Source organism: Coenobita brevimanus, chromosome 63 (assembly GCF_032717465.1).
Source record: "Coenobita brevimanus isolate Jiangsu-jjx chromosome 63, ASM3271746v2, whole genome shotgun sequence".
Lineage (NCBI taxonomy): Eukaryota > Metazoa > Arthropoda > Malacostraca > Decapoda > Coenobitidae > Coenobita > Coenobita brevimanus.
The window spans coordinates 25,428,774-25,453,208 of NC_137016.1; the positions used below are offsets into that span (position 1 = coordinate 25,428,774).

A 24,435-nucleotide genomic window follows, 5' to 3' on the forward strand; every position below is an offset into this window, starting at 1 on the left:
TGGATGGAGGGAAGTAACAAGTGGAGTCCCACAGGGCTTGGTGTTAGCACCAGTAATGTTCCTGATTTACGTAAATGATATGGTAAATGGAATGAACAGTTATGCAAGTCTGTTTGCTGATGATGCAAAGATCTTGAAGAGCGTAGAAGTCGAGGACAACTGTAAAATGCTGCAGGAAGACCTGAATAGGATTCATGATTGGAGCCAGATGTGGGAAATGAAATTCAATGCAAAAAATGTAAAATATTGGAAATGGGTAACAGTACCAAGAGGCCATCACTGAATTATATGATGGGTAATGAACCAGTCACAAAAACGAGAGAAGAGAAAGATTTGGAAGCGATGATTCAGGATAGTTTGTCACCTGAAAAACACATTAACAAGGTAGTTAGAGAGACTTATAAACTCCTGACTAATATAAGAGTAGCTTTTCATTATATGGATGAGGAGATGATGAAAAATTGATAGTGGCCATGATTTGCCCCAGGTTAGAATATGCAGCAGTTGTGTGGTCCCCACACAAAAAGAAAGATATAAACAAGATTGAGAGAGTACAAAGAACAGCAACCAAAATGGTCCCCAGTCTGGCAGATCTGTCATACAGAGAGAGGCAGGAAAAGCTGGATTTGCCTTCCTTAGAAGAAAGGAGAAAGAGAGGCGACATGATTGCAGTGTTCAGGACCATGGTGGGAGTAGACAAAATTGACAAAGAAGATCTGTTTTTGTGGGATAATAGAGCAATAAGAGGACATGGAATGAAACTGAAGAAACCAAGCTGCTTGAAGGATATCAAGAAATATAGTTTTCCTTATAGATGTATAGACCTGTGGAATAGCCTGGACAAAGAGATTGTTCAGTCTAAAAACTTAAACTAGTTAAAGCTAAATTTGACATATTGAGAAACAGCGACGGAAACCCACGAGCATAGCACATTTCGTGTATATCACAATTAGGTATGTATTAGGTAAAAAACATAAATATTTGGAATGACTTAGACCAAGAGGTGGTGCATGAGAAAAAGATTCATGTGTGTAAAGGTAGACTTGATAAATGTGGATTTGGAGACAGGACAAAACGAGCATTCCTCAGTTCCTGTATACTACAAATAAATAAATACACACACACACACACACACACACACACACACACACACACACACACACACACACACACACACACACAAGAGAAAGATATTTGTGAAGTACTAAATAAGAATTTCCAATTAGTTTTTACAGAAGAAAAAAATTTTGAGAGGGACTATGTGGAACACGCATGTCCACACATACTACCAGATATACAAATAGCAGAGAAAGTAATACAGGAGGAGTTAAGTAGATTAGACAGAGGAAAAGCAAGTGGTCCTGATGAAATTTCATGTTGGGTATTACGAGAATGTGCAAAGGAGTTAAGTAAACCATTATTTATAATTTTCAAGAAATCCTTGAGTCAAGGTAAACTACCTGATATTTGGAAAAAAGCAAATATTGTCCCCTTATTCAAGATAGGAAATAGACAAAATCCACTCAACTACCGACCAGTATCACTGACCAGTGTTGTAAGCAAGGTATTAGAAAAACTTATAAGAAAAGCTTGGGTAAATCATCTAGAAGAACACAGTATGATAACAGAAAGACAGTTTGGTTTCAGAAAAGGAAAATCATGTGTTACTAATCTGTTGAGCTACTATGACAGAGTAACAAACACATTACAGGAAAGGGAAGGATGGGTGGACAGTATCTATTTAGATTTCAAGAAAGCTTTTGACACAGTACTACACCAAAGACTTTTATTGAAACTGTACCATCAAGGAGGAATTCAAGGCAAACTGTTTTGTTGGATGCAAGACTTTCTCATAAAAAGAGAAATGAGGACAGTACTAAGAGGAAACTGCTCATCATGGAAAGAAGTGACTAGTGGAGCACCACAGGGTTCAGTGCTGGCACCAATCATGTTTTTAGTGTATATAAATGATAAAAACAGTAACACTGGAAATGAGAGCTATCTGAATATGTTTGCAAATGATGCAAAAATACAGAGGAGAATTACTAACACAGACTCTTGTAAAGAGCTACAAGAAGAATTAAATAAACTTCATGAATGGAGTAGTACATGGCAAATGGAATTCAGTGTGGATAAGTGTCATGTAATCAAGTTTGGTAAAAGTGGAAAAAGACCTGATTGGGATTATAAGTTAGGAAATAAAACCCTATACACATCAGAAAGAGAGAAAGACCTAGGTGTGATTATCAATAACAGACTATCTCCGGCTGACCACGTCAGCAAGAAGGTACGGAACATGTATACACTGCTTGCAAATATGAGAATAGCATTCACATACATAAATGAGGACATGCTAAGAAGGATAATAACATCATTCATTAGACCAACCCTGGAATATGCATCAGTAGTCTGGAGTCCTCATCTCAAAAAGCATATAGACAAGATTGAAAAAGTTCAAAGGGCCGTTACAAGATGGATGCCAAGCTTAAGGGACTTAAGCTACGAAGATAGACTAAATAAACTGAATCTACCACCTTTACAGGAGAGAAGGAAAAGAGGTGACATGATAATGCTATATAAGTGCATATCAGGAAAGGAGAAAATAGACATAAATGATTACTTAACATATGGAGAAGCATCAGCAAGAGGACACTGCAAAAAACTGCATAAGAAGAGAGGTGATAAAGACGTAAGGAAATTCAGTTTCCCAAACAGAGCAATTGATCAATGGAATGCACTACCGAATGAAATAGTGTGTGCCAAAACAATTCACAAATTTAAGGATATGTACGATAAATATGGTTTAAGACACGGGACAGTACGAGCTTGACTCATTCCCGTAAAGATACAATTAGGTAAGAACACACACACACCTCCTTGTGGATTGTGTGGAAATAATTGCCCAGTTGGCGTTGAAAAGGAGACTAGCCTATTGTGATTTTGTGAATGAGTGCATGAGTTGTGGTCCCATCAGTCATTAGTATTTATAAAAAAAAAAAAAAAAAAATGCAGATTTTGATCATAAAGAGTACAAGACATTGTAGAAATACAGTTACCGTATGGTTGCATCATGGCGGAGAGGGATCACTCATTTTTACACCTGGTGGCGGGGAATTTGCAGCCTTCTACGATGAAGATATCTGCAAAGGAAGTACTTAACTGAACCAAACAAGAGTAGCATGAGTGGAGAAAATGGCAGAGAGGAATGTCCAGGAGTTAAAAAATATCTATCTATCTATCTATCTATTGCCAGACGCCTCAATCCCGTTTGGGGTGGCCACAAACAAATCGCCTCCAAGTCGCCCTGTCCCCCGCCATTTCACTGCCCTGCTCCCAACTCACACCCCCCTCTCTCATATGTCTCTCCACCCCATCCCTCCATCTCATCCTCGGCCTCCCCCTCCCTCTTCCCCCCTCCACCTCACTCACATACACTCTCTTCGTCAGTCTTTCACCCTCCATCCTCTCCACATGGCCAAACCACCTCAGTGTGTTCCTCATAACACTTCCTATCACATCCACATCCACACCACAACACTCCTTTATATCCTCATTCATCAGCCTGTCTCTCCATGTGACTCCACAGGCTCCTCTTAAATAACTCATTTCCACTGCCCTCACTCTTGACTTGTGTCCTTCCAACAATGTCCAAGCTTCACTTCCGTACGTTAGAGTTGGTATCACAATGCTGTCATGTAGTAACTTTTTCACTTCCATGCTCACTTCCCTGTTTCTTATCACTGCTTTCAAGGAACCAGCAACCTTTCTTCCCTGCTGTACCCTTTCAAGCACTTCACCCTCCAAACCTCCATCCTTACTCATCACACTACCCAAATACTTAAACGTACTCACATTTTCCAATTCCTCACCATCTAACCTCGCTGTACATTCACTAACTTCACCTCTCTCAAAGACCATCACTTTACTCTTCCCTACATTCACCTTTAGGTTCCGTTTCTTACACACACTCTCAAACTCATCCACCAAGCCTTGCAGCTCCCCTTCGTCTTCACTCAACAACACAGTATCATCTGCAAACAACAGTACAGGGAGTTTCCAAACACTATCCTCTCTCACCAGGGCCACTCCAACATCCACTACCCTACCACTACAGACCGTAGAATAGGAGAAAGAGATCAGAGTACTACAGAATATCTTGGAGAAAATATGCACAGGCAGTGCTGAACAAGAAAGAGAAGTTACAAAATTAAAAGTGGGTAACGAGTATGCCTCAAATGAGATAAAACAGCTCATGAGGGAAAATACGAGGTTAGAAGAAGAAAGGGGAAGGATGAGAAGTAAACTAGATGAGTATGAATCAAAATCAAGGATGCAAGATGAGCACATTAAGGATATCAGGGAGCAACTCAAGGGGTGGAAGAAAATTCAAGAGGAAGGAAATGTAAATTTGAGAGAGATTATAGAACAACAAAGCAAAGTAAAGGTGGAGAAGGAAGTGGTTAGAGTACTGAAAAGTAGAGAATCTTTGGTCAGGAATGTAGCAGATAAGAAAAAAATGTGTGATAATTTCTGGAGTAAAAGAAAAACTCATGACAGTAAGATCAGAAAGAGAAAGAGAAGATCTTAGTAAGGTTAGAGAGATAATATCAATAGTTATGGAGTGTAACAACATAGGAAGAGGTTGAAGAAGTGTTTTGGTTAGGAAAGTAAGAGGAAGGAGGGGTGAGGTCACTGAAGGTAAAGTTTAAGTCTCAGGTAATGGTAAATGAAATCATCATCAGAATATGGAAACTGTCAGACAAAGAGGGGTTCAAGAATGTTTGGATAAGGAGAGATGCAAATGAGGAAGAATGAGGTAAAATAAAGGAGTTAGTAAAGGAAACAAAGGCAAAAAACAAACAGAGAACAGAGGAAGAGAAGACAGTGTTGTGTTGGAGAGTTATGGATCAGATTTTGAGGGAGTGGTATTGACGGTGAGAGGGAGAGAAGAGGGAATAAGAAACAACGAGAAAAGTTTGAAAGTGGCACCTACTAGTGTTGATGGTTAAATATGGGCAAAGTTAGAAATAAATGATTTCTTGAGGGTACATGAACCAGATGTTATGATGTGCTTTGTAGAGACCAAGTTAAGAGAGAATATTGATATCCACGTAGGAGATGGTAAATACAAACTGTGGAAAAGAGACAGAAAAGAAAAAACGGGAGGAGAAGTGATGATTTCAGTGAAGAACAACATAAACGTGGATACTGTGGAAATGGGAGAGGGTAGGGCTGAAGCGATAAATATGAAACTAGAAACTGGAGAGAACTGCAAGAGAGACATGGCAGTAATGTATGTTCCCCCTAAGATAAAAGCATGAAATGACCAGGAATACCAGGAGATGTTGTCAGACATGGTTAGTTATCTACAGAAAGTGATTGAGAAAAGCAGCAATATAATTCTAATGCAGGGCTCTTGTTTGGCGAGCCACAGCTCGGAAATGTGAGTATTTTTTCCCTTCGGCGAACAAATTTTACATGCAAGTCGCCTTTTGGCGAGGAGAAAATACATCCACTTCAAAACCCAGTAAACTACAAAATAAGTAAATCTCACTTAAATGAACAAAAAAGCACGTTTTGATCGATTATTAAGTCGTTCCATGTCGCCACTGTGAATGTTTGAAAATAGACAGTATGTAAATATATAAATAAATGTATTTATTGCTCTTAAACTATTTCGGCTCACAGTCAATTTGGCTACTAAAAATTTATTTGGCTCGTAAATCTGAAACCTTAGGAGCCAAATGGCTCGCAACCATTGGCAGTTAGCAAGAGCCCTGTAATGGGTGACTTTAATTGTAAAGAGGTGAACTGGGAGGAATGGGACTCAGGAGGCAGTGACAATTCATGGGGCACTCTGTTATTAAACACAGCAATGAATAATGTAATGACGCAGTGGGTCAAGGAAGAGACATGATTCCGAGGTGATGACGCACCAGCAAGATTAGATATACTGCCAAACAAACAACCTGATGTAATTGTATCTTTGAAATATCAGTATCCTATAGGAAAAAGTGATCATGTGGTCATTGAGTTCCAGATGATAATAGGGAACATGGTGCCAAGAGACAAGCTGTATAGACAAGGGAGATACAACTTTGGGAAAGCAAACTTTACAGGATTGAGAAAATTTTTCGAAATTGGGGATTGGACAAAATTCAGAGAAACGAGAGAGATACAGAGGAAGTGGGATATCTTTCTAGACCTGTATAATTCAGGAATGGAAAAACATGTGCCAAGAGTAAGTGGGAAAGAAAACAGGAAAAAAGAGTGGTTTAATAGAGGGTGTACGATAGCAAAAAAAGGGAGTTACATGGCATGGAACAACTGGAAAAAGAGAGGTAATAACAGAACAAAGGAAGAATGTAAAAGAACTAGAAATGAATATACAAGAATACATAGAGAGGAAGAAAGGAACTTTGAAAAAGGTATACACTCAACCCCTTGCTATCGCGCATTCAGCTATGGCGGTTATCTGCTATCACCCACACATCAAATGCGCAAACATACATGCTATCGAGCACCCCAAGACCGCTATCACGCATTGAGTTTGAAGCGCCCAGGTTGTGAACGCTGCACCGGATTGGTGCGACTCATCCGCCTATGTCACAGAGCACCCCTGCCGGTGATTGGCTGACCCTCCCCAACCGCCCCGCCACTTCAGTTGAATGCACATTACCTCTCTGACGACAGTGAAAGTGGAATTCCTTACTTTTTTTTGTGTGTGTGTGATATAATGGCTGACAGACCGCACAAAAAAAACACCCACCATTGCCGAGCGGAAGACGGTGGGAAGTTCAAGGGAGGTAAAGCCACGAATATGCCTGACATATGCTCAGAAACTAGAAATCTGCAAGCTTATTGATGGTGGCGAGACAAAGAGAGGAGTAACAAAGAAGTTTGGAGTGAATGAGTCTACTGTGAGAGGCATTTATTTAAAGAAAGAACATATTGAGAAACACATGAAACTTGCTCCTTCAGCTGCCACCTCAGACACAAGAAGAAGTTCAAACATAGTGCTCTTGAAGACAGGACAGTTATTATGTCAATATCTAGAGAGACAGGCTAAGCGAAACTTATTCTCACGGCACTTCATATGAGGTTTGCCAAGGATACGATGGTTAATCAGAACAGTAACGTGGTAAAATTGCCAACGAAACCACGGGCACTTGGAATTCATCTGGATGGATTCCTGTTGAGGATACAACGGGTCAGAACAGTTTGACCAGAACCCAGGCGACTCGACAGAGAATATATTGTACTACAGCATTGAACATTTAGCCTAACACTGAATACTTATTAATATTTTAGAATAAGTGTCATTCGTTTTGAAACCCTCATAAAGAGTTAATATTTCCTATACTGAGAAAACTGTGATGTCGATAAAGTAATCACATGTTTACAACTGAGACAGGGCTCGGGCAACAGTGTGAAAAGCATGTCCTTTTGCCAAGGATATGAGGAACGTGTGTGATAGCGTCCAAGTTTTGTTCCACTTAAATCTTCCTCGGCCGTTCCTGATACGAGGTACTGTGTGACACCCCCTTTAGCTGTGGACACTAAAGAAATCATGGAGACAGCCAAAGAGATCTGGTGGCAACTAAGCCACTCCCAAGCCTCGGAACCCTTCAAACCACCCAAGCCTTCCTTAATCCCTATAAAAGTAAGTTTGATGGCCTTTTATGTTGTTTATATTATTCATTATAATGTTATTATTAATATAATAATGCTTTATTTCATGTTGGAGGAGAGATTGGCTTGAAATTGTAGGCATAAAGTGGTTAAAAATTAGAAAAATGGGCCACCGAAAAACCAGTTAGAAATTTTCCCGTTGATTGTTCTGTTCAGCTATCGCGAATTCAGCTATCACACGCGTTTGCTATAACCAAATAGGCACAATAGCAGGGGGTGGGGTGTAATTGACAGATGTAAGGAAGAACCCAAATTGTTTTATAGATTTGTCAATGGCAAATTGAAACAGAAGGAAGGAATCACCAAACTGAAAGTACTGTAGAAGCAGAGGTCTATAAAGATGTGGCAGTGCAAGCAGAAATAATGAACAAATGTTTCCAATTGCTTTTCACTAATGAAAGGGAGTTTGTGAAGGGAGAGAGAGTGACTAGAAGTGTAGTGATAAAAGATATAAAAGTGGAAGTGCAGGAAGTGTATAAACTACTTGAAACTCAGGATGTATGGAAAGCCCCAGGACTGGATGGAATCTCTAATTGGGTACTGAAGGAGTACAGAGAACAACTGGCGGATACGATCCACAGTTTAATTATGTTCTCTGGAAAAGGGAAAAGTGCCTCAAGAATGGAAGAGGGCAAATGTGGTACCAATTTATAAGGGAGGAAGCAAGGAAGAACCCCTAAATTATAGACCAGTGTTCCTAACCAGCATGGTCGCAAAATTTTGTGAGAGAATCCTGAAAGATAGATGGATAAAATAGCTGGAAGGGATTAATATTTTGGTTGAAAGTTAGTTTTGATTCAGAAGTGGAAGGTCATGTGTTTCCAACTTGTTGAGCTTTTACTCAAGAGCGATTGACGTGCTGCAGGAGAGAGACGGTTGGGTGGATTGTGTGTACAGTACATTCCCCTAGTATGCGCCTATATGGGCAGCAGAGGACGTTGCGTACTAGGAATTTACGTACTGTGAATACATAAACTTATGGGAAAAATTACATATGGGTGGCACCTCCCTTCATGGGCAACCCTTGAGACGCCTTTCAGACCTAAGTATTGTACTATACAGGGAAACTATCTAAGACATATTACCTAAGATAAAGTAAACCAACAAGATTATGGCTTTACTAGGTAAATCAACAAGGATATGGCTTAACTAAACCAACAAGAATATGGCTGCTTACTTTTACCCAAGAGGACAACAGGCATGATGGAGGTAAGAAGAGGATCCGAGGCAGGATGAGGCACCTAGCGTGCATCTCCTGCATCACCCACCACACCATCCGATACACCACCTTCCTCACCACTTTCGTCACCAGCACTTTCAACACTTTCACTACCTTCAAAGTCTATTTGTGATACCTCAGACATCGAATCAGCCTCTTGATCCTCCTCAGGATATGGCTCTTCTGATGTTGAAGGGAGTGATTCCTCACTTTGTTCAAGCCAAAGGAAACGGGTGATGAGTGTTTGCTTCCGTCTGTTTTCTTCCTGGTTGTGCTTGTCAGTGTAGTGGCGGAAGGTTCTGTCCAGTGAAGACATCACCTCCTCCACTCGCAACTGAGAGCGTTCAATGTCCTCGAATTTTCCTATGAATTTATCAAGGGCACACAGTACCCTGCTGATCTCCGTCATGGTCAAATCTTCACTCTTCATCACTGGTGTTGCTGCCTTTTCTGCTGCTCTCCTGCTCAAGGTGGGCGGAGCGTAGGTAACCATTATGTCTTCTTGGGGGGGCAGTGTCGTGTACTCGGGGTAACCTGGATTTGGGCCTCTCTTCATTACCTGTCTCGCTTACAAGGAGTTCAATTCGTGTACTAATAAAAAATACACTAAAAAAAAAAAAAATAGGTCCTTACATACAAGGGGGATCACGTACTCGGAACTCGCGTACTGTGGGGATGTACTGTATTTGGATTTGGAAAAGGCCTTTGACAAGGTACCCCATAAGAGACTAATGTGGAAATTAGAGCACATAGGAGGACTGAAGGGAAACCTCCTGGAATGAATGAGAGACTTTTTGAGAGATAGACAAATGAGGACAGTAATAAAGGACAGGAACTTGGATTTGTTTATCGTTGTGTGAGGGAATGGTGGAATATATTCGACCGGACCGGTGAACCCTGTTGAGTGTACAGTACACCCTCATTATCGAGGTTTTTTTTATTGACGGATTTGATTATCGACGTTTTTTTTTCTCCTGGGAGTTAAATTATTATTATTAAAAAAATAAAAAAATAAAGAATTGTATTGGCACCTCCTAGCAAGTTTGCACGCCATCCCGCCAGGTGTCTCTGGGTGCTCACGGCATGTTCCCGCCGACCCAACAAACAACAGTATCAGTACACGTTTGTCTGTTGTTCTCATATCGTGTTTGGCCACATCTATCGTGCTTTCGCGATCATCATGGCTCCGAAGCGCCCTTGTAACACCCCAACTGGAAATAAGGCAGCTAAGAGAGCAAGGAAAGTACTTACCTTGGAAGTAAAGAACGAAATATTACAAAAACTTAAAAGTGTTATGAGCTATGCAGCGGTTGGTCGCGAGTATGGCATGAATGAGTCCAGTGTTCGTGGCATAAAACGGAGAGAAAAAGACATTAAAGATGCTCTGGCTTCGTGCACACCAGGATCGGCTAAAGTAACGATGCATGTGAGAGATGATGCCTTGGTGAAAATGGAAAAGGCACTGAATATTTGGACTGAGGACATAAACTGTCGACACGTGCTGCTAGACTCCCAGTTCATCAGAAACAAAGCAAAACAACTCTATGCTCGGTTTGCTGGTGAAAGCAGTGGTGTTGGTGAAGATAATGGTGATGAAAGTGAGGCAGGTGAAAATAGTGATGATGGTGATGAAAGTAATGACGATGGTGATAGGCTTCGTAATGTTGGTGCTTCTAGGCAAAAGAAATTTGCAGCCAGCAAGGGCTGGTTCGAGAATTTTAAGAAAAGGTATGGTCTACATAACATTAGGATGACTGGTGAAGCAGCTTCAGCAGATCAGATAGCAGGAGAATCGTACCCACGAGACTTTGCTGAACTTATAAGGGAGAAAAGGTACAGGCCTGAACAAGTGTTTAATGCGGACGAAACAGGCCTGTGGTGGAAGAAAATGCCTAAAAGAACGTACATTTCGAAGGAGGAGAAAAGTGCGCCAGGCTTTAAAGCAGCAAAAGATCGTGTGTCTGTGCTGTTGTGTGGTCATGCAGCAGGACATATGATAAAACCCATGCTCCTGTATCATTTGTTATAATGTTAAAGTCGAGTTGAATTTTTTGTCAATAAAGGATATTTCTTGCAAAAGTTAAGCAGAGATTAAATATGAAATATACGAGCATAAGGAGAGTTGAATTTTCCTAAAAGAAGATCCTAGCGAAAGCTAGACTAAGATTTATCTTTGATAGCATAAACTGCCATACAGTCGTGAAAATTTAGGTCTGGGAGAAATGGAATATCAAGAATGAAAGGAAGCTCTTGAGAATGAAAGTAAATAGGAGAGCATGGTCTCTCTGGTATGAGCTAGCAGCACCACGCGTGTGTTGTGAAGATCGTTGCGAACAGCTGATCTAACGTAACACTTGCCTCACACTCTCAGTTATTAGAACGTATGAATGACCACCACTGCTGCTTTCGTTTTTTTTATTTTTTTACACACTCGGTTATGTAAACGTATGGATGGCTACAACTGCTGGTTTCGCCTTTTATTTTTAGATGGAGTGAGGTGTAAGTGGAGAGAGAAGTGATGATACAGCAGCCATTACAAGTTGAGGTCCAGTGTATGACCACTATGCATCAGCATCAGAGATTATGCTATTTTTTCCATAATTCTTTACTTAATATAAGTAGTTTAATTATGATATTCAGTTTTTCAGTTGCTTAACTAATTTATTTCTAAGAAACACTAAAACTAAACTGCATATTACATACGAGTGATTGAAGGGATACTAAAATATATAAACAAAGGGTACCTGACCAGACGAAAATTGGTATCGACGGTTTTAGGCATCGACGGGTATCTTAGGTACCTAACCCCCGTCGATAATGAGGGTGTACTGTATTGGCATTCGTGTGCAAGTCACTTGCTATGTCAGAGGAGGTTTCCCACTCATCCTCTGAAACTGCCGTATTTATTTCTTGGTCTTTAATTTGTAGTGAGGTTTGTACAAGGGGTGTGTTGCCTTGGTGCTCTCCTAATTGTGAGTCTGTTGTTGTGGCTCATTGTGTGTCATCTGGTATTAACGTGGGTGGTGGCGAAAATATTCCAGTCATTAAGATATGGTGTTATGAAATACGCCTTTTGTTTATTTTTGTCCTAACAAAATAGATGAGTAAATGAGTTGAAATAAATGATAGATAGTGAGTGTATAAGTGTATATATGGAAATAAGTAAAAAAGTTGAATATAGCTAATTTTAGCACTGAGAAGAAATGAGTAAGTGTAATTTTATCCACTTGATACAGATCGTAGAGGTGTGTCGATACAAAAGTTGATCTCGGAAGAAAAATGCAGGGTTTGATTGAAGATCCCTTGATAATTCTAGTGCTGTGTTGATGGACGATATTACGCAGGAAATTCCATGGCCTGGTGCTTGTGGTGGTTAACATCTGTCACAGGCAAACCTCAGCATAGAATGTTGAATTTCCAACTCAATACTGTGGAAATAAATGAGTAAGCAACGTTGGGTCTGGTTAGTACCTGGATGGGTGACTGCCTGGGAACAACAGATGCTGTTGGCATCCCTACGTGTCAAGTGGGGTTGGTGGAGGATTAGTGCCCCTTCCTGTAAAACAATTAACTCTAAGCCCTTGGCCACCCCGTTTGGGATACATGGCGTCTGACAATGAATGAATGAATGAATGTCTGGATGGAGGGAAGTAATAAGTGGAGTCCCACAAGATTCTGTGTTGGCGCCAGTAATGTTCCTGATTTACGTAAATGATATGGTAGATGGAGTGAAGAGTTATGCAAGTCTGTTTGCTGATGTTTAGGAAGATAGAGGTTGAGGAGGACTGTAAAATGCTGCAGGAGGATTTGGACAGGATACGTGATTGGAGTCGGATGTAGGAAATGAAATTCAATGAAAAAAAATGTAAAATATTGGAAATGGGTGAAAACACCAAGAGGCCATCACTGAATTATTTGATGGGTAATGAACCAATCACGAAAGCGATAGAAGAGAAAGATTTGGGAGTGCTGGTCCAAAATAGTTTGTTACCAGAAAAACACATTAACAAGACAGTTAGAGAGTCGTATAAACTGTTAACTATAGCCTATTTCACGGGAGAAAAGAAATTGTCGTTCAGCAACTCTCTTCCAAATTGTTCGATTTCGTGCATTCATGTGAGTAGCTAAATAATATACAGCAATGTTAAGGACTGTGAGGCCACCCATCATCCACTCAGTGTAGAGTGATGCCATATGAGCTCTGCACTTGAGTGACAAGCCAAATGGTTTCCCGTACCCAGGAAACCATTTACTACACTGGATGGTAACCATATAACTGGGGTTTCTGGCAGGGTTAAGTGTCCCCCAGATTCTTCTATCTAAAATCACTAAGTCATGGCAGTCGTTTTAGTGAGCCTTGGAGGGCCCAATACCTGCCCGGGGCCCCAACCAAATGGGCAGACTCGCGTAGCCATGTGGAATGTGAGAGGTGTGAATGAGGAGAGCAAGAGGGTGGAAGTGGTGAATGTGTTCAAGAGTGCGACATATGCTGTGATGGTATTGTGTGAAACGAAGATGAAAGGGTGTGAAGTGGAGGAGTGGGAGGGTGTGAAATGTGTAACATCAGGAATGAATGGGCAAGGAAGATGTAAGGAAGGAGTTGCTTTGTTGATGAATGAGGTGTGGCAGAGTGGAATGAGAGACTACAAATGTGTTAGCTTGAGGTGTATGTATGTCAAATTCAAGTTTGAGAAGGTGAAAGTGGCAGTGATTGTAGCAGATGCACTGTGTGAGGACAGGAGTGAGAGAGAGAAAGACAGGTTTTGGGATGAGCTGGGTAAAGTAGTGGGAGAAATGCCCAGGAGCTATAAAGTGACCGTGATGGGGGATATGAATAGATGAGTAGGCACTGGTCCTGAGGATGACATAATGAGTTGTTATGGAGTACCAGGAGAAAATTATAATGGGAATCAGCTAAAGGATATGTGTCAGGAGAGGAGGTTGTGCATTTGTAATTCGTATTTCAAACACAAAGATGCACATAAATATACATGGTATAGAGGGAACGGGGATTGTGTTGAAAGAAGCCTGATTGATTATGTGCTTGTAGAGAAGTCGATGATGGGAATGGTTGCTGATACGAGGGCCGTGAGGGGACAATGTGGAGGTCTGTCAGATCATATGATCGTGGTATGCAAGATCAAGCTGAGAGGAGTGAGGTGGATCAAGAGAGAGAGAAGCAGTCAGGGAGAAAGACTGAAAGTTGAGAAGTTGAGGATCAAAGAAATGGCAGATGATTACAGGACCAAAGTAGAGGACGATTTAGAATCAGTGAACTGGAATGAATTGGATCTGGACAGCCTGTGGAATGAATATAGGGATTGCTTAGTTAGGAATGCTAAAGTGGTGTGTAGTGTGGCAAGGGTATCAACAAAAAAGAAGGGTGCGGCATGGTGGGATGAGGAGCTTAAGAGAGCGGTGGAGGAAAAGAAGCGGCTAAATTGGTTACAGGGTAGGGGTTCAGTTGAAATAAGAACTGAGTATATCGAGAGCAAGAAGCATGTAAAGAGACTAGTGAAGAGGAAAAAGAAGGAGGTAAATGATGATTCACTCATTCATTCATTGCCAGATGCCATGTATCCCAAACGTGGTGGCCAAGGGCTTAGAATTAATTGTTTTACAGGGAGGGGTACTAATCCTCCACCAACCCCACTTGACACGTAGGGAGAACGTTATGCCAACAGCATCTGGTGTTCCCAGGCGGTCACCCATCCAAGTACTAACCAGACCCAACGTTGCTTAACTTCGCTGATCGGACGGGAAGCGGTGTACTCAACGTGGTATGGCCGCTGATCTGGGAAGAAAAATGAATGCGAACTACTCTGAATATAGGAAGTTATTCTGGAAAGAGATGCGCAAATGTAGAAGTGAAAGCGGAAAGAATTGTGAGGGTGTAAAAGATGCAGGTGGTAGGTTACTAACCCATGGAGATGAAGTAAGGACCAGATGGAAAGAATATTTTGAAAGCCTGATGAATGGGAATAGAGAGAGCAGAGCAGCTGTAAACATGATTGGTTTTGGGGGTGTGCTGAGATGGAATGCAGTTCCAGGATGATGTGACACTCGCACAGGTGAGGAGCGCTGTGAAACGGCTGAAAAATGGGAACGCAGCTGGGGTTGATGAGGTGTATGCAGAGATGCTTAAGTGTAGTGGAGAGAATGGAATGAATTGCTTGTTGGAGATATGTAAGAAGGCATGGATGAGTGAAACTGTGCCTGCAGTGGAAAAAGGCTGTGATTGTACCCCTGTACAAAAACAAAGGTGAGTGAAGTGAGTGCAAGAATTATCGTGGCATAAGTTTATTGAGTGTGGTAAGGAAGGTATATGGAAGAATTATTACAGAGAAAATAAGAAAGATATCAGAAGTCCTAGTGAGTGATGAACAGGGTGGCTTTAGGAGTGGCAGAGGATATGTGGATCAAGTATTTGCAGTGAGACAGATAGCAGAGAAGGCTTGTGAGAAAGACCGTAAAGTGTTTATGGCATTCATGGATCTGGAAAAGCATACGACGAAGTAGACAGAGAGGGATTGTGGAAAGTTTTGTGCATGTATGGTGTAGATGGTAAACTGCTTGGTGCTGTCAAGAGTTTTTATGATGGTAGCGAAGCATGGTTAAGGGTTAATGGGCATCTAAGTGAATGGTTCACGATTGGTGTGGCATGCGACAAGGTTGTGTGATGTCCCCATGGTTGTTCAATATATATATGGACGGGGTGATGTGAGAAGTAAAAAAACACGAGTAATAGAGAGAGGTATGGCGTTGGTAATGAATGGTGATAGATGGAATATCTCAAATTTGTTGTATGCTGATGATGCAGTACTGCTTGCAAGTACCAGACAAGAACTTGGTAAGCCAGTGCAGAGTTTTGCTGATGTCTGTGAGCATCGTGCCTTGAGAGTAAATGTAGAGAAGAGTAAAGTGATGATTATTGAGAGAGAAGGTGACTCCCAGTGTGATGTCACAGTGAATGGAGAGAGACTGGAATTGGTGAGAAAGTTCAAATACTTGGGTACAGTGATGGAAAAGAGAGAAAAATGTGCAAAAGAAGTTGAAAGTAGAGTGGCACAAGGAACAAAAGTCCCTGGTGCAATGAAGGCCTTGATAAGAAACAGAGACTTGAGTGTTGCAGCTGCACGAGGCATACATGAGGGAGTGTTAGTGCCAACTTTAACATATGGATGTAAGACTCTGGTGTGGCATGAAAATGAGAAGTCAAGAGTCAGAGCAGTGGAGGTGGGACTCCTGAGGAATGTATGTGGAGTACAGAGGGTGGATAGGATACGAGATAATGTGATTCATGAAAGGTGTGGAGTGAGGAAGTCTGTGTATAAATTACTGGAAACTCAACATGTAAGGAAAGCCCTAGGACCAGATGGAATCTCCACTTGGATACTGAAAGAATGTAGAGAACAGCTGGCGGATGAGATTCATGGTTTAATTGTATGTTCACTGGAAAAAGGGAAGGTGCCTTGGGAATGGAAGAGGGCCAGTGTGGTACCAGTTTTTATGGGAAGAAACAAGAAAGAACCCCTGAATTATAGACCAGTATCTCTTACCAGCATAGTCTTAGAGTTGTGCGAGAAAGTTCTGAAAGATAGATGGATACAATATCTGTAGGAGATGAACATTTTGGCTGAAAGTCAGTGTGGATTCAGAAGTGGAAGGTCATGTGTTTTGAACTTGTTGAGCTTTTACTCAAGAGCAATTGATGTGCTACAGGAGAGAGACAGCTGAGTGGATTGTGTGTATTTGATTTGGAGAAATTCTTCGACAAAGTACCCCAGAAACGACTAATGTGGACACTGGAGCACATAGGAGGACTGAAAGGAAACCTCCTGGAGTGGATGAGAGACTTTTTGAGAGACAGGCAAATGAGGACAGTAATAAAGGACAAGATGTCCGGATGAACGTGGTAGGTGGTGGCGACCATCATCCACTCACTTGATGTAGTGCTGCCTACTTCTTCCTTAGTCTTTATCATTCTCTTTCTGTGCCTGCCCTCCTCTCTTCCTGTTACTCCCATCTTTTCTGTCACTTCTTATTGCTTTTCTTTCCTTTACGGGTGACTTTACATCAAGTGACAAACCAAATGGTTTCCTGTAAGCCAAGAAACCATTTACAATGCTGGGTGGTATCCATATAACCAGACCATATGTGCTCCCTACGTGTCAACAAGTGGGTTGATGGAGGGTTAGTGCCCCTCCCTGTAAAACAAATAACTCAAAGTCAAATGGCCACCCCTCCAGGATTATGGCATTTGGCAGTAGATAGATAGATAGATGTCCGGATGGAGGGAATTAACAAGTGGAGTCTCACAGGGCTCGGTATTAGCTGGATAGCTCAGTTGGTAAGCTGCTGTATCCACGTACTTACCAGCGCTGGTTCGAATCCTCACAGTTAAAAAACGGCCATGCCACGTTGAGTACACCGCTTCCCGTCCGATCAGCGAAGTTAAGCAACGTTGGGTCTGGTTAGTACTTGGATGGGTGACCGCCTGGGAACACCAGATGCTTTTGGCATCCCTACGAGTCAAGTGAGGTTGGTGGAGGATTAGTGCCCCTCCCTGTAAAACAATTAACTCTAAGCCTTTGGCCACCCCATTTGGGATACATGGCGTCTGGCAATGAATGAATGAATATTCCTGATTTGTGTAAATTATATGGTAGATGGAATGAACAGTTATGCAAGTCTGTTTGCTGATGATGCAAAGATCTTGAGGAGAGTAGAAGTCGAGGAAGACTCTAAAATGCTGTAGGAAAACCTGAATAGGATCCAAGATTGGAGCCAGATGTGGGAAATGAAATTTAACGCAATAAAGTGTAAAATATTGGAAATGAGTAAGAGTACCAAGAGGCCAACACTGAATTATATGATGGTTAATGAGCCAATAAAAAAAGTGAGAGAAGAGAAAGATTTGGGAGTGCTGGTCCAGGATAGTTTGTCACTGGAAAAATACATTAACAAGATAGAGAGACGTCAGTCTCTTGACTAACATATGAGTGACATTCCACTACATGGATGAGGAAATGGTGAAAAAATTGATAGTGGCCATGATCCGCCCCAGGTTGGAATATGCGGCAGTAGTGTGGTCCCCACACAAAAAGAAAGATATAAATAAAATCGGGAGAATACAAAGAACAGCAACCAAGATGGTTCCTAGTCTGGCAGATCTGTCTTACAGAGAGAGGCTGGAAAAGCTGGATCTGCCTTCCCTAGAAGAAAGAAGAGAGAGGGGCGACATGATTACAGTGTTCAGGGCCATGATGGTAGTAGATAAAGTTGACAGAAGAGATCTCTTTGTATGGGATGGGAGAGTAACAAGAGGACATGGAATGAAACTGGAAAAGTCAAGTTATTTGAAGGATGTCAAGAAATATAGCTTTCCATATGGATGCATAGACCTGTGTAACAGCCTGGACAATGAGATCGTCCAGTCTATAAACTTAAATGAGTTCAAGGCAAAATTAGACTTAATGAGAAAAAAGAGACAGGACCCCACGAGTGTAGCTCATTTCCTGTATATCACAACTAGGTAAATACACACACACACACACCTCCCACAGAGTGTCACATCAGTCCAGGGTGACCAGCATTGTAAGAGGAGCCATAAATTGAGCATTTATTGAGCCATTGATTGAACCAATTAGACCTAGGTGTATGTTATTGTGTACAGCTATACAGCTGAACGACAGTCTGTATTTAACGATCTTTGTTTGGTAAAAGCCAAGACACCCACGAAATTACTGAACAGCATGGTGTTCGACTCTAACTAACTATCGAGTTTAATATCAAGGGTCTGGTACCAATTACAGCAGTTTGTTATGTTAGGGATGTGTTTAATCTTCTCGGTATGGACTGCAAGGTCTTTGAGATGCTAACTTTTCCTTTTGGCTTCTGCCCTTCCTCCCTCCCTCCCACTATCCCTTTGCAATCCCCCCTTTTATCTCAGACTGTTGCAAATCTAATTACACATTCAATATTCTTTCAGTGATGTCAGATATTTGTTTGAAAATGAGTAGCTGCATTGGTTCTTTGAATAGCTTTTATTCCACAGATCTTTGGTTTATCCATGCCAACTATAATTTGTTAGATTACTTAAGAGGAAGCAAGTTGCTGTTTTGATTTCAATAATTGAAAAGTACTTCACCAGTATGTAGTGCCTCATGATCTTTCTTATTAAATTAGTGTATGGATATTTTCCTTAATCATGTATCCTTTTCAGTAATACAACTATATTATCTAGCTGAAGTGCTGGAAAGGCATGTTTTCACTTGATGACACCACTATAAGAGAGCAGTAGCTCCCTTGTTATGTAAATATCTCTCACCTCCTTCCCTATCCCCCAAAAGGATGGTGGTGTACTGCAGAAGAAACTGCATTGATTAGGTTCATGTTCAAATAAGCTTGGGACCACAGCAGAACGACAAAAATAGAGCATGTCAGCAACAGTTATACTGAAAGATGTATCATAGGGTTTAGTTTAGACCAGTGGTTCCCCTCCTGGGAGTCATATTGTGTTTGGGAACCATGAGATAATGTTGAGAATATGGGGTCTCAGAATTTTCTGATAATTTTCCTGAGGCAAAATTTTCTGTGTAGACCTCTTTCTGTTGACCCTAATGTAAAGAGCATTCCTTGAGGCAGTGCAAAATTAATTTGTAAGAGCTATGAAGTAATTCACATACTGAAAGACACACTTGGAGAGGTCTTGATGAAATGTTGGTTGAGATTGATTGCTGCGCTGTCATTAGCAAATTAGCAACCAGGTTATATAAATTTTTGTCTACCTATCTCTGTTAAGCAGAGTTTTCCAGGATGTTAAAGGTGACTGATGCTGTGCCATTAGTATGATGCAATCACTGTTACTCCAGTTGATAGTAGATGTGTAGTTTAAAGCAGCAGTGAGTTTTCAGTTCACTTTTTGAGTGTTCATTTATGTGCATGCATCATATCATTAGTTATGATTACCTGTGTTGTTAAAATCTGATATCCAGCATGCTGTGTCAAGTGATGATCTGCTAGTTATTTCAAAGAACAATGGAAACTAGAAGGGGGCCACAGAGGTTATTGCATTTTGTCAGGAGCCACAGAGCAAATGTTTGGGAAGCATTATATAGACATTATTATATTATGTTACTGTCTTATTTATTTACTTACTTTTTCTTTGGGGGGGGGGGGAACAGCACCATCATCGTTCCTGCTCTACAGTCAGAAGACAGAGATCAGCCGCTTGGTTGAAGGTGGTGTAGGGGAGGAGTGCCCTACACTGATCTTGCCCCTGCATAATCTGCGACAGTTGCGATCACTGGACTATGACCCAGTTGAGCAGTTGGTGTACTGGATTGATGGCCGTAGTCATACAATACGTCGGGCTCACCACAATGGCTCACAGGCGCGCATATTTGTCAGCAATGATCTAGGCAAGATATTCCCTGTGGACCTCGCCTTGGACCCCTTTACCCGGGTCCTCCTCTGGTCCTGTTCCAAAACAAACGTCATCAATGTCACCAGGCTAGATGGCACCCAGGTTGGTCTGGTACATATGTAGACTTCGTTGATAGTTTTACCATCATCATTATTTCTGATACCTTACTCAGCCTTTACCCAACTTTATTCTCACACAAAACATTTCTGTATGTATGTGTGTGTGTGTGTGTGTGTGTGTGTTTTATGTTCTTACCTAATTACTGTATATCTTAACAGGAATGAGTCAAGCCCATACTGTCCTATGTATTAAACAACTTTTATTACACATCCTTAAATTTATGAATTGATTTGGCACACACTGTTTCATTTGGTAGTGGATTCCACTGATCAATTGCCCTATTTGGAAAAGTGAATTTCCTTACCTCTTTGTCACCATCCTTTGTATGCAGATTTTTGCAGTGTCCTCTTGCTGATGTTTCCATATAGGTTATATACCCATTTATGTCTATTTTCTCTTTCCCTGAGATGCATTTATATAGCATAATCGTGTCTCCTCTTTTCCTTCTCTCCTGTAGTGTTGGTAGAGTCTGTTTTTCTAGTCTTTCTTCGTAGCTTAGATCCCTTAACCTTGGTACCCATCTTGTAGCTGCCCTTTGTACTTTTTCAGTCTTATCTATGTGTTTTTTGAGATGAGGATTCCAGACTACTGAAGCATACTCTAGGGTTGGTGTGATGAATGTTGTTATCATCTTTCTTAGCATGTCTCCATTTATATATGTGAATGCTATTCCCACATTAGCAAGCAATGTTTACATATTCCATACCTTCCCACTGATGTCATCAGCCGGAGATACAGTACAATCCCAGCTATCCGGTATCCAGACAAACGGAATACTCAGAACAACGGGAAAATTCAAGGGCTGGTAAAAATGTCAGTAAGTTATAACTGCACCAATTTGAATGGACCGCCAAACCACCGTTTGATTGTGTCACGCGAGGCTGGGTGAAGTCAGACAAAGCGAGGTGAAGGCATTTCTGGCTAATGTAAATCCCTAGCAAATCCTCTTAACCATCCCTCCTCTCCCCCTCTTTCCCCTACTTGAATTCAGTCATCTTCCACACCCTCCAAAAATCACCAGTCTGCGTTTTGCCACCAGACAGTAAACAAGCTCTCTTGCTATTGTGTTCCTCTGATAGACGGTAATTTGTACACTCCAAACTGCCTAAAGTGCAAACTAAACGTAAGCGTATCTTCCTTACCTTGAAACAGAAGCTGGACATATGCAACAGACTTGAAAAAGGCGAACATTATAAAACACTAATGGCTGAATATAAATGTTAATAGGAATGAAAGTTTACTTTGTTGGAAGAAAAATAAATAAATATTATGCCTGCATTTCATACGTACATCATTTATTTTATTTTCTGCAAAACAGCTGAGTGGCGGGTGAGGGGTGGAGTGATGGAGGTCAGGTGGGGAAGAAGAAGAACAGTCGGGGTCAGAAATGTAAATAAACTCACGTGGGGGCACAGGTGTCGTGATAATTCTACAGTGCAGTCTTAACACATCATCAGTTCACTAATAAATGTTCAAGTTTTTATTTCTTTATTTTATTTTTCAATTTTTATGAGTACAGTACATATAATGAATACAGTAATTCGGTAAACAATGGACTGGTGCAATTTGCAGTACTGCAAATTGCTAGACATTGCACGCACGTCCGTTATGACCATGGTGTGTGTTTACAAGGCAGTTTTTCAGGTGGAATCTCTTAGTGTAACCCCTAATATGACTGGTGAGTACCTGAACTGTATTTACTGCTGTGATAGCCTTTGTATAGATTTGACTTGAAAATCAGAAATACGGGAAGAATCTGTAACCGGGAAGGTAAATTCCCCAAGCCACCCGGTTAACTGGGATTGTACTGTAGTCTGTTACTGATAATCAATCCTAGGTCCTTCTCCCATTCTGATCTTATACAGTACTCGTCAGAAGTATTCAGTGTTGTCCACCGGGCGCGCAATACTTATGGCCCAAAAAGAATCACCCATTTTTGGGGGTGAGAATTGAGCCACAAGTTTGAGCTCCGAGCATGACGTCACGGTAGCCTGAGGCCTTCCGACACGCTGGTTGGTTCCCACCTCAGTCGCCCACGGGCTGCCTGAGAGAGAGGAACTCTGCCGAGTGTTCCTCTCAAATTGCGCCATTTTTTACCGAGTGTCCCGCAGTGTTTTGGCCTTTAAAGCTTTGTTATGGCACCTACCCGTGAACTATCGAGTGAAATCATATCCCAGATCATTGCTCTAAAGGAGGCAGGCCACCAGACAAAGGAAATTAGTGAATTGGTTGGTGTGGCACGATCGACAGTGCGTCGTTGGTGTGCGCGGTTTTGGGAGGAAAACAGTGGTGAAGTTCCCACAAAGAAACCGAGGTCTGGTAGGCCTAGGAAAACTTCCCCAAGGTCTGTTAATGTTTTAAAACGTGCAGTGGAGTTTACTCCTCGTGTGACTGCAAGGAAAATTAAGGAGAGCAACCCGGAAGTGTTTGGTGAGGTATCAGTGAGAACAGTGTCTCGTAGGGTGCATGAGCTTGGTTACACAAGTCACAGGCCTGTGAAAAAGCCTCTTCTCTCTAGCAGCCAGAGAATTCGTAGGCTTGCCTTTGCTAATAAATATCTAAACTGGGGTGAGGAGCAATGGTTGTCAGTGTTGTGGTCTGATGAGGCAACGTTTCGTGTTACCTGTAACAGAGGAGCACGCAAAGGTAGTGACCCACGGTATGTAGAAAGCACAGTTAAACATCCTGATTCACTCATGGTATGGGGTTGTTTCTCAGAAAAAAGGGTTTGGGGAAGCTTGTTGTACTTCCCAAGAACCTCAGAGTGAATCAGGATGTTTACCTGGAGCTTCTGTGTGATCATTTACCAGACTCCTTCGAGCTAACAGGTGCACGAGTGTTTCAGCAGGACGGTGCACCTGCTCACAAGGCCAAATTGGTCACCAATTGGCTTCGTGACTGCGAGGTATCATTCATGACAGACTGGCCAGGAAATAGCCCAGACCTCAACCCGATTGAAAACCTCTGGTACCTCGTAAAGAAGAGTTTCCAAGGGAAGGACGTGAGCTCTCTGCCTAAGCTGGAAGCCGCCATTCGTGACTCCTGGGACAAAATACCCCTCCAGCACCTCAGGAGCCTCGCCCTTTCACTTCCAAGACGTCTCAGGTCCGTGAAGAAACGTAAAGGCTACCCTACGAAGCACTAAAGGTAAATAAAATGCATTATTTATATGTTTTTTCAATGTTGAAAGGTTTGTTTCTCAGGAGGGACGCAGGGCGCTCCATACTTCTGACGAGCACTGTAATCCCAATCTGGTCATTTTCCACTTTTACCAAACTTAATTACAGTGGAATCTCAAATTTTGACAGTTTAGAATTCGATGATTCGAATTTCGATGCATTTTGGAGTGCTCTGCCTACCTCACTTCTTGATGCAAAATCACGATTCGATGCTCTCGGTGGCTTCATAAGCAGAAACAGTCAAAGATCATCACCTTCTTCAGGCCAATTACTAGGGTGTTGCAAGATATAACCATCCAAGAGGGTGAGGAGGAAGATGCTGACACTGCAGATGTCCAGATACTCAAGGATGATTTTCATTTTGAGGAATTCATGTTGGATACCTCCACAGAGGAGGCTACTTCAACTGAGTGGTCCACCCCTGCCACACACCACCAACACCAGCCAGTCAAGTGATAATAATCCATAACCTATGGTTAGCACTGTACAGTGTGCTGTACTATAACTACTGTAATAAAAACTGTGACAGGATACTGACAAACTGTAATAAATTTTGCTGTATTCTAAACTACAGTTCAGTATGGCAATACAGTGCGGAACTACAGTTACATAACCACATATATAGTTCATAAAGTTTACAGGGAATGTGGGCAAAATATCATGATTTTACATAGTGAAGTTTGGAGGCCCCGGACCCAAACTAATTTTTCCCATTAGAAGCTCAGTTTTGAATTTCGATGTGGTTTTTTGGTACCTATACCCATCGAAATTTGAGAATCCACTGTACGTGACACCTG

At 41.6% G+C, this 24,435-nt stretch overlaps 1 protein-coding gene and 2 non-coding genes across 3 annotated transcripts in view; 2 read left to right on the top strand and 1 right to left on the bottom strand.

The window, feature by feature from the left end:
* The window catches only part of arr (low-density lipoprotein receptor-related protein 6), an 801,354-nt gene that overhangs the window by 588,604 nt on the left and 188,315 nt on the right, over positions 1 to 24,435 (top strand). The window contains exon 19 of the mRNA XM_080275999.1: positions 20,098 to 20,441. Coding sequence (XP_080132125.1) covers positions 20,098 to 20,441 — 344 coding nt within the window. The remainder of the gene's footprint in view (positions 1 to 20,097; positions 20,442 to 24,435) is intronic.
* Positions 14,587 to 14,705, bottom strand: LOC145404524 (5S ribosomal RNA). The gene has a single exon (XR_013898182.1). It is a non-coding gene; the product is annotated as a 5S ribosomal RNA (ribosomal RNA).
* LOC145404554 (5S ribosomal RNA) lies at positions 17,315 to 17,433 on the top strand. The gene has a single exon (XR_013898210.1). It is a non-coding gene; the product is annotated as a 5S ribosomal RNA (ribosomal RNA).